The sequence below is a fragment of the Coturnix japonica genome, chromosome 1, assembly GCF_001577835.2.
Source record: "Coturnix japonica isolate 7356 chromosome 1, Coturnix japonica 2.1, whole genome shotgun sequence".
Lineage (NCBI taxonomy): Eukaryota > Metazoa > Chordata > Aves > Galliformes > Phasianidae > Coturnix > Coturnix japonica.
In genome coordinates, this window is record NC_029516.1 from 81888628 (window position 1) to 81906283 (window position 17656).

The 17656-nt window shown below is 38.0% G+C and overlaps 1 protein-coding gene across 1 annotated transcript in view; it reads left to right on the forward strand.

The window, feature by feature from the left end:
- The window catches only part of CRYBG3 (crystallin beta-gamma domain containing 3), an 88191-nt gene that overhangs the window by 43891 nt on the left and 26644 nt on the right, over window positions 1-17656 (forward strand). Inside the window, exons 5-12 of the mRNA XM_015878946.2 lie at window positions 932-979; window positions 1313-1428; window positions 2647-2794; window positions 7784-7920; window positions 9573-9687; window positions 11176-11211; window positions 12284-12417; window positions 14377-14503. Coding sequence (XP_015734432.1) covers window positions 932-979; window positions 1313-1428; window positions 2647-2794; window positions 7784-7920; window positions 9573-9687; window positions 11176-11211; window positions 12284-12417; window positions 14377-14503 — 861 coding nt within the window. The remainder of the gene's footprint in view (window positions 1-931; window positions 980-1312; window positions 1429-2646; window positions 2795-7783; window positions 7921-9572; window positions 9688-11175; window positions 11212-12283; window positions 12418-14376; window positions 14504-17656) is intronic.

The window sequence follows — 17656 nt, forward strand, 5'->3', positions numbered from 1 at the left end:
TGTTTTCAGCCCCTCCCCTTCCTGGGTTGATTAGAGTGTTTACACAGAATCACAGAATTGTAGGGGTTGGAAGGGACCTCTAGAGATCATCAAGTCCAACCCCCCTGCCAAAGCAGGCTCCCTACACCACGTCACACAGGTAGGCATCCAGTCGGGTCTTGAATATCTCCAGAGAAGGAGACTCCACCACCTCCCTGGGCAGCCTGTTCCAGTGCTCCGTCACCCTCATCGTAAAGAAGTTCTTGCACACAGCCTATGTTGTTTAAGGTCATAGATTTTTTTTTTTTTTAAAAAAAAAGTCTTCTCATCAAATAGTTGAAAAAATATTTTTTTGTTCATCTGGATGAAAGATAAAGATAGATGAAAGCAGCTTCTAATTGTGAAAGAGAAGATGTGAACAGAAAATATATTGAAAAAGTATGCTTAGTAGCAAGTCTGTAAAATAGAAAGCAGGCTTCTTTATGTGAGGACATTTCAAACTAAAAATCATGTCATTGCTTTTTGTATGAACATTATTCTTTCACTTCATCCACTTTTAAGATGAGTAGAGTTTTATTTTCCAAAAAAAATTATAATTATCTGCTTATGGGATTATTTGATTCTTTCATTGCAGAATCTTACATAAATTGAAGCTTGGTTAATGAATAATATAGCTGCTTCTGCTTATTTGCGTTCTTTTTTTAAGTGTATTTAAAGCAATGCAGATTGAAGGCATGGAAACATTACAAGAAATGTTTAGAAATTGAAAAGTCTACATAAACTAAATGCGCAACAGAAGAAATAGGTCTTGTGGTGTCGGGAATGCTTCATTTTGTGACAGGGTCTGATTTGGTTTTGCCACTGTCAAGATGCACCATCTTTCTGTGCTTTCTATGCTTTGTGCTAATGTTGTGAATATTTATAGTTGTTTTTCATGTCTTTTTAATTTCAGAATCTTGTTGACAGGGCAAGTCTCACATACAATCCAAGACCAGGAAAGGTAAGAAGAATTTTGATGTTACGTGATTCAATACAGTACACAGAACAATTTGTTTTACCAGATTTTTTTTAATGGGAAGTGTCTGACATTATTCTAGCTTTCCGTGTTTTAATGTAACATCTATTTGCTTGTGCTAATAATAAGATTGTATGGTAAAAATACTGCCACTAGTAATCTTAGTTTATTTCCTTGTCTGCTACTGCTGTTTTATTTCTATAGAGTGCTATAACATAAAACAATGGGCACAAAATGAGTGGTTTTATTCCATGCAAAAATGTACTGTCTGTGCTGTATTTTAAAATGGGCCTTCATTCATGTGTTGTGTTGTTTCAGATTATTATTTATGACATTCATGGTGACAAAAGTAAACAAGAAATTCATTCTGATGTGCAAGATGCCACATCCTGGATCTTTCCCATTGGAGCATTACTTAGGATAATTAGAGGATGGTAAGAAATCCAGGTCATATTTAAACAGAATCTTTTTCAAAAGATTTCATGTGGTTTTTTTTCTTGTGTTTTCATTTCTTTATGACACGCATCTGATCTGCAAGAATGTATTTTTCTTTCTTTATAATCTGACTTCATACTAGTGATATAACCATAAAACAAGGCCTCACATGCTGCAGTATAAAAATATTGTTCCTCCTGGGAACTAACTTCAAACAGAATGTTCCTAATAGAATCACAAGTAGGTTTAGACTTCTTGCTTCAAGTTCAGAGACATTAAAGCAGTAATTGTCACTAGAAGCATGTGTATGCCAAAGAAAATATATATAATTTAATTATACAGTAGCTGTTGCAAAAGGACCATACAACATAGAGGCTCAGCTTCTGCTTGTAGTGTAGCATGTGAAAGATTGTGAGTGCAGAAAGATATAGGGGCACCTTAAAGGTAGATTTAGAATGAATCATAGAATGACTTGGGTTGGAAGGGAACTCAAGGATCATGAAGTTCCAACCCCCCTGCCTGGCAGGGCCACCAAACTTCCACAATTACTAGATCAGGTTGCACACAGCCCCATCCAACCTGGCCTTGAACACCTTCAAGGACGGGGCATCCACAACCTCCCTGGGCAGCTGTCCACTTATAAAACTGTAGTTCAAAGTGTAGTAGTAGTTTTACCGTGGAAAGCTGGGGACGTTACCATATCTGTTGTTCCTCTGAAATTTATTTGGTGGTGCATACAGTGTATGTTTGACTCCTGGCCATAGTAATTTATATATCATTTATACAGTTTTGAGACATATTTGGTTTTGCATTTCTTTCATGTTCTAACAAAACACTGAATGCCATTATTAGTGTGTGTGCATGTGTGTTTTATGCCTTATGTAGTACTTGCACAGAGCATTCTTTGATACGTCAACTAGCGTGTTTGTTCTATTAAAAGAAGGCTTTTTATTTATGTAGCTGCTTAATTATATTTTTATACATGTAATATGTTAAATTAATGTTAGTCTAACTTCTGGAGGAAAAAGAACTATATACTTTACGTTCGAAGCACATAAATGAACTTTTACGTGTTGTAAATAAATGTGACTACTGAAGGAGAATGTAAGAAAGGACTGATAGTTTGTGTGATAGAAACAGCTTAGTAATGTAAATGTGCTGTAAATGGACAGTACTAGCAGACAGCAACAACTCAGTTCATGATCTCATTATTACAGTTGGATTTTCTATGAGAAACCCAAGTTCCATGGTCAGAAATACATACTAGAAGAAGGAGAGATTGTACTGGATCACCTTTGGGATCTTCCAGGTGTGAAACATCATCGAAGAAGCATCACAGTGGGTTCAATCAAACATGTAACAAAGGTATAGACTTCATTAACAATGTAATCACACACATAGTACATTTCTCTTATCAGCAGTGGTGTACTACTAACAGTGGGCAGTGTGTGTATGCTGCATTACAGATTTTATTCAAATTTGTTATGAAACAAATTATTCTCTTCCAAGGTAAATCCCAGGGCTTTAGTTGCTGAGTGTTTACTCTGTGCTATTAGCTTTTGCACTAAATTTAATTTTCTTCCTGAATTTAATGAGCAGGTATAGAGTATCCTTTTTTGCCACTACCTTTGTCTGACGCAGCAACTTTCAGTTGTTCACCCATTCCATTAATTGAAGTTAAATGGAATCAGTTCATATTTTTTTTAAAGAAGCGCTTATCTTTAGTTTAAACTACCATAGTGTGTCTGTATTGTTTCTCTTTTGGACATTAGCAATTGGGATTCCCATCCTGTTTGTATAGAATAGCCTTCAAAAATTATGTCACTGACTCCACAGCTTTGTGTTACATGAGGGATAGGTGGTACACCTAACAGCATCTAGCTCTGTGTACAGCCAGAAGTTTAAAGGGCATTTTGTTTAAAAGATGGAAAACAAATGTCTAAAACAAGATATAATGCAGCCATTATTATTCAGTGAATGAGGAATACATTTACCAGATCTTGTGATTTAAGAAGAATTAGTGCTCTTTTTGTTTAGCGTAACATTCCATTTATTCACTGTGCAACGGTCCTTTATTGTGACTGAATTATCATTTGTATCACAATGTGAAAGCGTTTCAGAAAAAGTGCTGTTTCTCTGTTCTCTGCTGGTATACAAGTCATTTTAAAATTGATGACCTTTTTGTCATTGGTATAGCAGCATAATGTCATAATAACAACTAGAAGTACTACATTCTCTTAAAGACTTAAAAATACATGAACTCAAAAGGAGCTGACAGAGGGCGGGAACAGTGAAGTTAATTTGTTTAGTTCAAGTAATATAGTCCAGTATAGTCCATTTAGTCAAATCAGTTCTCTGGTCTACTGCAAATATACTGATATTGTGTAATCAGAGGACTCTTTTCAATCTGTTTCTGAAAGCCTGAGGAGGGTGCAAACGGTTGCTTTCCCAGAAAACAAAATCTGAGTAGAGATATTCATGTTTCCATTCTGGAGTCATGCAGTAAACCACTGTTCTACATGGTGACAACAGATCTTTAACAGCAGTTTGTAATCTCTATCTGCAAGATGGCTAAGTAGGGAATAACTAGATACCTTGTGGACTTACCTTAAGTGAAGCTCTTTGTAATGGAAATGCACATAATGTTATATGAAGGCTGTGTTTTGTTTGCATGGCTTGCTGAAAGAAGATATTAATTTGAGCAGGGACTACATTGTCAAGTGCCACAACCCAGAAGTATTAGTGGCAGTGTAGACATTAATTTCTTTAATATTTTGTTTTACCTCCAGCCATGGTGAATTCTGAAGCTTGGTTTTGTGATTATGTGGAATAGCAAGAGAGATACAGAGCAGGATAACTGGAAGAAGGAATTTTGAAAGGATAAAAAGGGCTGGAGAACTGACAGTAAGGATTAAAAGAGAAAAAGAATGCTACAGAAGCTGGCACATCCTAAGGTCAAACTGTGCATTAACAGTTTGCATTAACTTGTCTAGACTGTATTAAAAAGCAACCGTGTGAGCACCAGAACTAATGAGGCCCAGTTTTCAATAGACTCCTCTCTCATCATTGTCTTTACTCTTTGCTTGAAAAGCTAGGCCTTAGTCACGCTTTGTCCTGGTGTTGACATAAAAGGCTACTGACATTTGAATAGATAATTTTGATTATTTCAATCATCAAAATATACAGCTTCAAGTAGAAGACCTAACAGTCCTGAAAAGTTCTTAGCCCTGCTGGTGTTGTTAGTGGTGAAGCCTAGATCCAGAAGAAGGGTAAATAGACAAGACCACCTGAAGGTAGTTGAAGGTTCTAAATCCCTCACAATGGGACTCTTGGACAGGCTACAAGAATGCCACCAAAAAAATATTATTTAATGCTAAGGTCATGTGCGTACTTCATCCTTACATGAAGTACTCACAAGAGCCCTTCAGAAGAAGCCTTAACCTTTCTCCTAAGAGGAATGCTACTGTTTTGGAACTGTCTGCACTCTACAAACTGGCTCAAGTAGACCCCCGTGCTCTGTAAACACTTTGCAGACTGTGGAAGATGGTGTTTTTGCTGATTCCTCATCATCTCTGCTCCTAGAAGACCATAAGGGAAGTGTGGGGTACTCCAAAGTGACTGTGTAGTTGGGAGGAGAGTACTGCAGAGACAATGGAAGACAGAGTTGAGTGCCTTTAGGCTGTGGCTTACCTAAGCATTCACTAGTTGTGTATAATGATCGGTATGACAACTACCCAGAGGAGACTTAATCTATTTGCAGTGCTTTTTCTTTTGTTTTTGCCTCATGTGTCAGTAGGATAATGAATAAGGCAGAAGTTTTGACTGCTTCTGGAGTGGGTGGCAGGCTGGGGGCAATAGAAAGGAAACTTTCCAGTTTGGGATCTGTCCTGCAGTACTGTGCTAGTAGTTTTGCATATAGATATCTTGTTCTAAAAACTCGACGCCTCAAAAATGAAAGGGGTTTGGACTGAATGTTATCACAACTTGTGTGGTTTCCATTTTGTTTTGAATGATGATGGATTTATTATAAAAGCTAAAGATGCCTCTGAAAGTAATGATGCCTGTTAAGTATGTTCAGGCAAATCTGAACATACGATGGTAAATATTTAACAAGCTAAAGTTTACATGCTTAAATTTTAGAAATTAATGTCATACTATGTGATGTACATCTGCAAATACATAATGTTTGTTTATACAGCAAGACTAGATTCTGCCATTTTTGTCAGCCTGAAAATTAATATATGTAACCTTAACATATCTCACTATTTAAGTCAAAATGTGTATTTGTCATATTTTTGATGTGCTTGGAAAATATAACATACTTTTTGCTTGAAGGTGTTTTAACTTAAGAAGTAGATCTTGCTTTTGATGAAGACTTCCAGTTTACTACTTTACAAAAGGACTTTGTGAGCTTAATCTAGTAGATACAAAAATACCATCACAATGAGTAGAGGCTGTCAAAACCTGGCTGAAGAGAGAGGTGGTGGTAAATGGGAGAGATCTTATGAGTATCTGTGCTTTGCCTAGGCTTTGTAGAACTGCTACATTCTTTACCTGTTGTAGTGGAGCCTGCCTCATTAGCTTCAGTCAGGAAAGAAAACTTGAAACTGGCTCTTCCAAACTTCAAATGAAAAAATTAATTACCTCATACCAAATGAAAATCAAACATAGTGTCTCCTACTCTGTCTGAGCCCACAGGCAAAGATGCTTTGTTTTGCTGCTTGTTTAGTCTTGTAGAGCTAAGAATTTAGCATCATTGTTTGTGGAATTCTTACAGATGCAACTTCTGACTTGGCTTATCAAATTTTACTGTTGGATTCACAGGCTTCAGCCATATCATCTAGCAGGTTTTATTAGGGATAACAAACTTCAAGTATTTCTTACCTGTTATTTTATAAGATTCATATCAGTGTGAAAACTGCAGTGACATTGCATTTTAAACTTGTCTTGTGATATACTTAGAACTTGAGAACATAGAATAATGTTAGTTCGGTACTTTTTTTTATAAAGTAGCATTGCACTAGAAAGCTTTTGTTTCCTAGTCTTTCTGCTTCTACTAATAATACTTCTACCTCAGGGCGTTTTTGTTTTTCTTGAAAACATATAATATTCTTTGCTTGCAAGGTGCAACACAGAGGTAATAGGTAATAGTCTTGTGCGGGTTGGAAGGGACCTTAGAGATCATCGAGTCCAACCCCCGGGATTTGAGTCTCTGTGTAGCAGAGCGGTACTTCTACCACTTGCGCCACAGGAGGATTCAAACACCCGGGCTCCGGTGTTGCAACGCGGCATTCCTACCACTGCGCCACCGGGGCACACAAAGGAAGCACAATTGTCCAAAATTTTTGACATAATGCAGATTGACCTGTGGTTCAGAGCAAGAAGCATGCTGTGAAGTCACCAGTGAGAACTGAAGGTTTTCACTTACACTTTAGCAAGCTCTGTTAAGCATGTGAGCCACCTTTCACTGTAACAGAAAGACTATTCTATAATGCACTGCTGAATCAGGACTTAATCGAAGATCCGTACTGAATCATAATGTGTTTGACTGCTGAGCAAGAAAAGTATTCACAATGAATTTTATATAAATGTTATGGAATTAATGTGGTTCAGTTAAAAATCCCTTCAAATTCTAGAGCAGATCATGTGTTCAGATAGTTGTTTTCCAGCGTGGACAAGTGTCAGAAGAAAACCTTCAAGAAAATAGCACAGGCTGTTGCTTTGTAGTTACAGAAACACTGCTGAAGTATCTGCTTTACAAATGTTTTCTATTACTATTCTTTCTTTGTCTAAAGTGCTGTAGATTTTTAATGTGACTGAAACTTGAACCCACACATCTTGAAACTGTAGTCAGATGCGTAACATCTAACCTAATTATCGCCAGGAGTGTATGTTTGAAGAACAGGAATGAAGTGGTGGACGTTTCCAGAAATTTTAGTTATGGGTACATCATCATAAATATGTAAATGTGTCATATGTAATCACTGTCTTTAAAACAATAACTTTAAAAAGCTACAGTATTATATGTATGGTTTTTCCTGTCAGTAAGTATTGTCAGGTCCTTTACTTGAACAGCATTGAAAATGAGCTTTTGGAAAGTAGCCTAGGCATAAATGCTTAAGTACTGGTTTAGTGGGATCTGGAAATATACTTCCTTCAAGTTTTCTAAAAACCCCAATTTTCACTTATAAAAGAAAAACAACAAAACAGGCCATCTTTTATCATGTAAAGCCTGGCTAAAAGGGTGATAAAGTAGGAAAAAAGGAAAGATTTACTTTTCCTTTTTCCCCCCTCCCCTAATGGGGCAGACATTCCAAGCATGGATAACTCTGAGCATTGGATTTGTTTCTGTAGGACTGCAGTGTTCCGGAGATTGAGTTCAGTATGGGAGCCAGTACAGACGGATTTCCTATCTGCATACAAAGTGCAGTTGCCAATTTAGAAGAACTGGATGTTGAAAAAAACCCATATATACGTGTCAAATCAGGAATGTGAGTACTGAACTTTTTTTAATGCAGTTTGCCAGCAGGTAGAATATTATGAGATGAAAGTCAGTAATAGGAAAAGTGCTTTAGGCTTTTCCTGTAAATCAGTTAACATAACTAGATATTTCCAGCTCTTCTCTTCAACACTCTACTACTAAGTGATCTTCTAGCAGTGGAAGCAAATTTTCAAAGGATTTTTTCCTCTGGTTGCTGGCAGAAGTCCTCTTTAGTTCAGTCCTTGAGTGGCTTTATAAATAGAAGAAGCTGCTCAGCTATAATTAGCTTTTAGTTCGTTGGAGAATAAACTGTCTTGCTAGCCACAAATCCTGCTGTAACTGTAACATCATGGCTGAATACCAAAAGATGATTATGTCATGCAAGCATTCCTCAAGCTACAGCTGTATACAGACTGTTCGCAGAGATGTGAAGCAGTGTGATACAGGTCCCCTTGGTTGTCCTCTACTGAGCAGAACAGTCTGTTTCCTGGGTAAATGGACTAGACTACACATTTCCTGAGGTTTGGAAATTCTGTGCCTCTTTTTTGCAGAATGACATTAGCTGTTCCTCTGCAAGAGTCTGAGTTTGCCTTTCCACACGAGCCAAACTTTCCTTTCCATGAACTTACAATATATCTGTGAAGCTTGAGGTGTTGAAGGAATTAAAAAGCCTGGTTTTAGTTTTGACAAAACTTTGACTGACTGACTATGAACTGCTTGACGTCTGTTTTAAGAAAATAATTGTCCATACAGCTCTATGTCTCTTCTTCCATTCCTTATTTGGTTTACTAACCCTATGTCTAACTTCTATGCTCAGTGTTCTTGATGTAAAGAAGTCTGAAGGAGTCTCAGTATTTTTAGACTTCATGTCAAAATTACAGTAGCTTGATTTTAAAAGGAGAGCCACAGTATTTTAATAACTTCCACTGAAAAAAATTGAGTTTGATTTTAGAAGCGTTTTGATTCCTATGGTAACAATCTTAGGAAAAATTTCCTTCTAGTGTCTCATCATAGGATCATAGAATCTCCAAGGTTGGAAAAGCCCTCCAAGATTATCGAGTCCAACCATCCACCTATCACCAGTATTTCCCCGCTAATCCATGTCCATTAGTACTACATACAAATGTTTCTTGAACACCTCTGGCAACAGTGACTCATCCACTTCCCTGGACAGCCCATTCCAGCACCTGACCACTCCTCCCTAATATCCAACCTGAACCTCCTGTGGTGCAGCTTGAGGCCACTCCTCACACCCTGTTGCTACTTACACAGGAGAAGAGGCTGACCCCACCTCACTGCAGCCTTCTGTTGGGTAGAGGGATATAAGGTCTCCCCTGAGTCTCCTCTAGACTAAAACAATCCCAGTACTGACACTGATTTTGTGTAGTTGTAGTATAACAAACTGGCTTCTTAATGCAAGTGAACAAGTTGGTAATCTTCTCCTCTTTAATTTGATTAGCTTAGACTGAGTAAAAATATCTGAGATCTCCTTAGCACTGGTAGTGCAAGTGTATTTAACTATACCTCATTTTTGACACACTGACAGTTTTCTAAACCACGTTGCTTACCTCTAATAGGTACAAAAAAAATAATTTTAACAAGATCATTGAATTTGTAATGTATTTATTTAGATTAATACATTCTTCATTATGATTGTTACAGATGGCTTGCTTATTCAGATTTAAATTACAAGGGAGAGATGAAAATTTTGGAAGAATGCAGTGAACCATCTGAAATTCCTTCAGCAGATGTAAGATCTGTGCGTCCCTTAAAAATGGTGAGGACTTCACAACTCTCTAATAAATAGCGTGCTTATTTTTCGCTATCATTGCTGCCTTGGTGATTTTAATTGACATCTTTTTGGGGTTAATCCTGACACATGTAACACACCTGTCATGTCGTGGTGTATCAGCAGTGTTGCAGTGGCATAGTGGTCACTTGTTCTCATGCTTGCTGGGCTCCTACATCTGCCCCAGTAAGAACATGTCCTTCCTTTGAGTGCCTTCCTGGGCAAGAGCTGCTGTAGAGTAGAAATCAAATAGGGCGGAACTGAAAGGTTTGTAATTGCACTGAAACCAACATCAATTCACTAACTAAAAAAAAGATTGTCTATTGTTTTTAAATAGTGCAGCAGGAGTCTTTTGAGGTTGGAAAGCAGTTGAGAGATTTACTGTTGACCAATATTCAGTAGTCTTCCCAAGACCTCATACTGCATAAAAATCTTAGGACAGGCAGGTAATTTAAATTTTGGCAGAAAGCATGAAGATCTAATTATGAAAAAAAAATGTGAAGGATATGTATAGCATATGGTTTCACTGTGTACAAGTCTAGAGAAAGAGTTTAAATGCCACAAGTGAATACAGCATAATGGTTTGGTAGGGTGGTATCTTGTTACCCTGCAGAATACCATTTGTTAACATTGACAGCGATGATACATTTGTTGAAGTCAGCAAAGTTTTTCAAAGATGTGAATATTTTAGCCTGTGTCTTCTGCTTTCTTAGCTTATTCTTCATATTTCATCATTTGTGCTTAAGAAACTTGAAATTTATGCCACAAAACTTTGTAAGTTCATTTTTAAAAATCTCTCAAGGCAAATTAGTTTTAAAAAAGCCACATGTAAATATTGCTTTTAAATGTAGAAGGGACAACAAATTAATATTTTAAAATTGTTTGCACCCCTGCAGACTTGTCAGTACACTGCTTATTTATTTATTTTTGGTCAGGTTTATAGCATCCTTCGTCTTTGTGAAATACCAGAGTATTTAAACTAGCGTTTGATTTAGCTGACAGTGAATATGGTGAATATAACTACCAAGACTTTATGCTCCTATAGTAATCTAAAATGCATGTTGAAGCATAACTTCTTCAAATTTTATATAAATACTGTAAGGGAAACTGTTGATCACAGCCTGAACCTCTCATTAACAATCTGAGGCAAGCAATAAGTCAGCTGCGGGAGCACAGGTGAGGGTAATTTAGCTGTGCTCTTGGAAGGGGGTGGAGCTTGACTCCATCTCTCCTAGATCCCATTTAAGGGCTGACCACCACTAAGGTAGCCTCTTTTTCTGGAGTTTGCTCCTTTGTGGAGTTTTTGTGGTGAGCCTCAACATTGGTGAGCATCCATCTCAACTGAAGGCCTCAGCATTGGTGAGTCTTTTCTTAGATACCCTCTGGCTATTCATTTACTCTGTAATTACAACTATACTTGTATTATTCCAACTATACAAATACTATTTTCCATTATTTATTAATTTTTTTTTTTAGGGTGGATTAAAGGTCCAAATGCCTATGAATGTCAAGGTAAGCATGAAGGAGATAGAACAAATTGTGATCCTAGAAAAATAAAATCTCTGTCTATGCTATTTTTCTTGAATTTGTGATGTTTGATTGAGCCTTTCAAGCCTGCATGCTGCTGAAGGGAAATTCACTAACACTGTCAAGTCTGCTTTCTTACTCATTTTTTGTGAGATGTAAAAGTAGTCTTAGTTTGGTTTTTACCTGCTAGAAGAACAGGAACTTGTTATAGGAGAATTGTAAAGCTTTTGTAATGTAAAATGAATCTGCCTGAATGACACAGTAATCACTATAATGAAAGGAGGCTGAGGAAGATTTCCCCGTTTAATGTACTATGTTTACAAAAATAATTACGGGGGGGAAGTTAGGATGCTTCCTTCCTCCATCTGAGTCCAATACAAGAGTCATGGGTGTGACTACAAACCTTTGTGACTTGTGAATCAGGTAGCTAATCCAGAATAATTGCTCCTTTTCCCTCCTTTTTCTATTTCTATGTGAAAATATTAATGCTTTAGGTAATTTTTAATTACAAGTATGTGCAACGTTTAAGATTTTTTGTATTAAGTATTATTAATAAATGTTAATGCTATTGATGACGTATTAGTATAGTTTGGCACATGAGGAAACCAGAGAGTGTGTTAACTGCAGCCACTGAAATGTCTTCAGCAAAGTGCAGAGAAAGACCTCATGTCCAGTTTTAAGGTGTTAGCTCAATACATATAGCCGTGACAAGGCAGGATTCAGTGCAGGCTGGTTTGCAGTGCCCAGGCACGTTATTAGGGATAAATCACGGTCATTTAATTGCAAAGTGCGATTACCTGTATAGAATTGTGTGAATGAATAGTCTCCTGTGGAAATGTCTGCAAATGTCTACAAGCCTACCTAAATCCACATAGGATCTCTTCAGCTTCTGGGTGCTGAAGAATCAAAAATGTCAGGAATTTAGTGCTGAATTTTCTTAATAGTGGTGGCTTATTGAAGGAGAAAAGGAGCTGTCTTCCACATACTGTAGCAATGCACATGCCCAAACTATCATACAGGGTATAATCAAAGTGTTGTTTGAAATTATGTTTTCTAGATAATAATATATGAGAAAGCCCACTTTGGAGGGTGGTCCAAAGAGTTTTCAGAAAATATCAGTTCTGTCCTGGCTCTGTTTGGTAATGAAGAGGATTTTCAGGAAATTGGTTCAATACGTGTCATTGGAGGCATGTAAGTGTTTTGGCTTTTTGGGGTTTTCGTTTTTTGGGTTTTTTTTGGTGGGGTTTTGGATTTTTTTTTTTATTTATTAAAAAAAGAGCATCTTTCTAATAGAATTAGCGTAACTAAATGCTAAGAAATGCCAATTAAGACATGACAAGAATTTCTTTCATTGCTAAAATATTTTGAGAAGAAAGAAATCTACATTTGTCAGTTACCAATCTTGAATCATAGGATGTCCTAAGTTGGAAGGGAACCACAAGGCTCATCCAGTCCAACTCCTTGCTCCACACACCACTACCTAAATATTAAGTTGCGTTTCTGAGAGTGTTGAGAATAAATAGTGTTTGAATAAATGGCGCCTTCTCAAAGAAGTTATTTTTTATAATTCTTGATCACAGAATCACAGAATTGTAGAATCACCAAGGTTGGAAAAGACCTACATCCGGTCCAGCCATTCACCCGTTACCAGTAGTTCTCACTAAACCACGTCCCTCAACACAGCCTTTTCCATATGTCTTATCTATTTAAGGAAATAGAGGAAGATAAACTGTTTGAGAGGTGTTTGAAGTCATTGTTGACCATTGAGATGTCAACAAACTGGGTCACTTAGTTTCTTAGCAACAGCATATGCATAAAGCTTTAATTTAGATTGATATATGCTTCTATGCTTCTGGTCTATCTTCAGTTTGACATTTCAGTGCCTCTGAAATCTATAAACTGTCTTATTCTGTTTATGGTTTTACTTTGTCACCTGTTGCATATTGTCTAAAATTGAGAATTGACTCTTATTCTCTTTTGAGGCCTTGGATTGATTCTCTTTTTGCCTTTCTTCTCACTCCCTTCCTTTCTCACACTCTCATGAAAAGGGCCAGATGCTTAGGTGAACCACTCAAGAGCTCTAGCTGTTCTAGAGAGCTACTAATTCACACATTACTTCAGCCTCTCCTAAGACCCAGCTATTTAAGGCTCTTTGAAAGCATAAAGGATGGTTACTTCTACCAAAGTGCTTATCAATAAAATAATTTTCAGAAACTTCTTTTTTATTTTTTCTTAATACTCAATGTAAAGATATAATAAAATATATTTAATACACGGATTGTCATCCAAATCTCACAAGCAATACTTTCAAAATAAGCTTAATTGTGAATACACAGTCTGTTCAAATACGCTATGAATTAACTGTCTGGGAAGCCTCAAATTATTAAGAGTCATCCTTCTGTCTGTTGTGGTGACATTTATTTTTAATGTTGTGGTAACTGAAACAGATGAATTAACGTAAACGAAGTGGTACTATCCCTGCCTGCCAAGTTTTATTTCCAACAGAATTTGTACAGCAGTCCTAAAATGCATTTTTATGCGTTTAATAAAATAAATGTTTGCAAGAAAGAAATGAGGAAAGGGAAGATTTTTTTTTTTTCCAAACGTACAAAAATTGTGTGAAAATGTGTTATTTTAATCAAGACTTATCTATTTTGGTCTAAATAATTTTAAGGTTTTTTGTCTAAATAGTGCTAAAATGCATTCTGTATGCAACGTATTGTATATATTCAATTCACTTGTGTATCCATAGATTAGAGCAGGAAGTACTGGGAGAGGATGAAATCCAACTCTGCCTAATTTTAACACCAGGGTAGTATCTCCTCATTTATGAAGGCGTGGAAAAGATTTGCACTGGGTTTAACCTCTGTAGTACTGAATACTGGTATTGGGATATGACTTATTGAGCAGAGATACATCTAGAAACATTACACAAATAAACTGTTGTTGGAGAAATAATTAATGGAAGAATTAGATACACAAAGAGCACTTTTTGAGTGCTAGTTGAGATTTCCAACCAGTCTTGCTTTGTTAGCTGACAATATTAGTGTTCTTAGGATGTTTGTGTCTTCTTATTTGTTATGGGAAATAGTGTATGGAGTTGTTTTGCTTTTAGTTATTTCTCTTTCTTTTGGTGTGTGATTGCTTCAGATGGGTTGCCTATGACAAAGAACGCTACAAAGGCCATCAGTACTTGCTCGAGGAGGGAGATTACGAGGACACACACACATGGGGCGGAGCTGGCAGTGTCCTTCTGTCTTTCCGGTTCCTTCAGGCTGTAAGTACTCTTGTGAATTTCACACAAGTAATACACAGCTCTATACATAAAGAGGGAGGTTATTTTTCATTTACGATACAGCTGTCATGTGTTTGGTTATTCCAAGTCATGCCCAGGTTCATTGTCAATCTTATCCTAATTGCTGAAATTTAGACTGTATACATTGTATAGCAGAAGCAAGTTCCGAGTGGCCCTTTTAAAGTTCACATAAGGACTGTGTCACATGGAATTGCTTGTCCCACTGCAAGATTTTTCCAAGTATCTCACTTCTGCACTTGAAGCTGTTCGAATCTCTTGGATGCTTTTCTTAAAAGTTTAACATCATTTGTACAGTGTAGTTGTTTATTAATACCAAAAAATGATCTTTCAACACAGCAGCTGTTGAAAGACTCAAAACAGTGTTACCTCCTGTCTCTGTAGTTTTTGTGCCAGAACATTTTGGCACTGTGAATAAGCACAGTGTTAAGATCTCTTCTACTAAAATATGTTGTACAGGGCAATGATGAAATACTAAGAACTATAGCTCTGTGAGAGCACTTGCTCTTTAAATGCAGCTGCAAAGAGTGGCTCCTTTTGAGAATTAGATTGTTCACTCTGTCTTTCTGCTGTGATGTGATGTTCCTGAACCATGTGTTTTGTGAAGATTGAAGACAGGCATTTAAAGCAATGTCATTGCCTCAACATTCATTATTATTTTGCAGCAGGACAGGGCATGGAGTTAATGGGAGCCAAAGGCAGCCGTGCTTAAATTCACAACATGCAGGTTTCATTTTTATGAAATTCAATTAATTCAAAGAAGTCAATGAACTGAAGAAAAATGTTCTCCTCTGAATAATTTATTTTCAGATTTGTCAGGAATTTTCTTCTAACTACTTTAAATGAATGTAATCCTTTCAGTTAACAACTAATCTTAGGTTTTTTTACTTTTTTTATACTTATGGTATACTATGTGTACTATATTTGAGTAACTTGAATGAATGCTTTTAAATCTTCTGTTGAGCAAATGACATATGTACTGATTTAAAATTGTACATGTGTTTAGCAGGGATGGCGTTCTATCTTTGTGTATGTGTATGCAACTGTATGTGCCACAGTCATGTAATTTTAACAAGAGGAACTGCCAGATTCTGCAGCTGGGCAAGAAGACCCCGGATCTCTGTGTGCGGGTTTGGGTGCCACAATGTAAGAAGGGTGAAAAACTATTAGGAGGATCCAAAGGCGGGCTACAAAGTTGTTCAGCAGTCTGGAGAGCAAGGCACGGAAGGAGCGGTGGAGGTACCCCTGGTCTGCCCAGAGCTGAGAGGCCTGATGGCAGCTGCAGCTCCTCACAGGGAGCAGAGGGCAGCGCTGAGCTCTGCTGTGTGACAACAGCAGGGTCTGAGGGAACAGCATGGAGCTGTCAGGGCAGAGGGCAGCTGGGGGCCAGGACCAGGGTCTGCACCAGAGGGCAGTGGGCATGGAATGGCTGCCCAGGGCAGTGGACACTGCCCCAAGTGCCAGAGATCAGGGAGCGTTGGGACACTGCTCTCAGACAGGGTTTGGATTTTGTGTGGTCACAAGAGTTGGACGCAATGATCATCGTAGGTTCCTTCCAACTCAGGATTTTCAGTAATTCAGTGATTTTTAATTCGAGTCAGGCCTACAACAGGCAAGATGCTCAAGTCCTTAGCATTTTAAAAACCTGTATCATTCGTATTCATCTGTCAACATATCAATATATTATTGAAATTGACGTATAAATGTGTATGTACTTCTGCTATTAATACTTTTCCTCATAACGTAAATAAATAAACTAGTTTGTGTCTGGACTCAATAAAATGACTGATGGCAGTGGTAGTTTGTTAGGCTTGACCAACAGATTGACTGCCACGCTCTGATGCACAATACATAGGTCAGTGTTAAGGCATGCCATATGCTCCCTTTGTGACTTTGTACATGGTTTCAGGTCAGAAGCTTAAAAACATTTTGGTGCCAAACTTTTTTTCAGGAGGACTTGGGCAAAAATGCAAAACCAGCTGTCTGTGCGTCAGGCCCCTTGCTAAATAGGGAGTGTACAAGCTTGTTGCTGTCATCTCACCAGTGCTGTGAGGAAGAGCGCAGTAATGGCTGTAATAGTCTCAGACTAAGTGGGGTTGTTCCCAGATACCAGATTCTTATTCCTCTTCCCTGAAAATTCTTCTTTTACTCAGGTGGATTCAGGAGTTTCTGCAGAAGATGGAGGAATTGGTAAAATGTAGCTGTATTGAGCTATTTATGGTCAGCTTGTACAGGGAGAGGGGAGATTGACCCCTGCTCCTTGCAGGTTCTCACCAGTGCTGTCTCTAGCTGGACTGGTCCCTGCATAATATTTGAACTCGGACATGACACTAAATGACCTTGACATAGTTGGTTTTATGGCCAAGCCTGAAAACAATCTAGCCTGGCTTGCACAGCACAATCCCAAGCTAATAAACCCTGTTTACCTGGGTCGGCTCTAGGTGGAGTCCAGTCAAACATCTCTGAGCAGGAAGCATGGTGCAGGAGTATATGAGTGACTGCAGAACTGGACTGAGCACATTATAGCTCATTAGCCTGTGTCTGTACTGAATGTCAGATGTGGCTGTGCAAAGCTCTTTAAGTGTTTCTCTGCCACTGTGTTTGCCATGGTGGCTTCACTGAGGGCTTATTAGCACCAGGAAAATTCAAGCCATGTTTCTGCACGCATAATGGCTATTGCAGTGGAGCTGAGGCGTGAATTTTATCTCTTGCCAATCAGAAAGTTTTCTTCATCGCTCACAAAGCAGAGATCGTGAATGTCACCCCTCCCCATTCACTGTTAAAGACGCACGTGTTTGGGGTATGCTGCAAGATATGTCAGGTTTTGTCTGTCTGAAATATTTCTGCTGCAGACTGTTACAGGCTCTCATGTGGGGATTCAGGGAGCGTTCTGAAAGAGAGAAAGGTCATGTAGAGTTTTGTTTTCCAGCATGCTGGCAGTTCTGTTATCAGCAGCTACATTGGACTCACTGGAGTCAAATGCAGGACAAGTTCCTGAGGGAAGGCAGCAGCTTGTACTGTGTGCTGATTTGGGGGAATGGTTGTGTTTGCTGTTTTACCCCAGGGTCAAACGAGAGTAATCTGTGAAGCTGGAGTTTGCTGACATTGGTCATGATC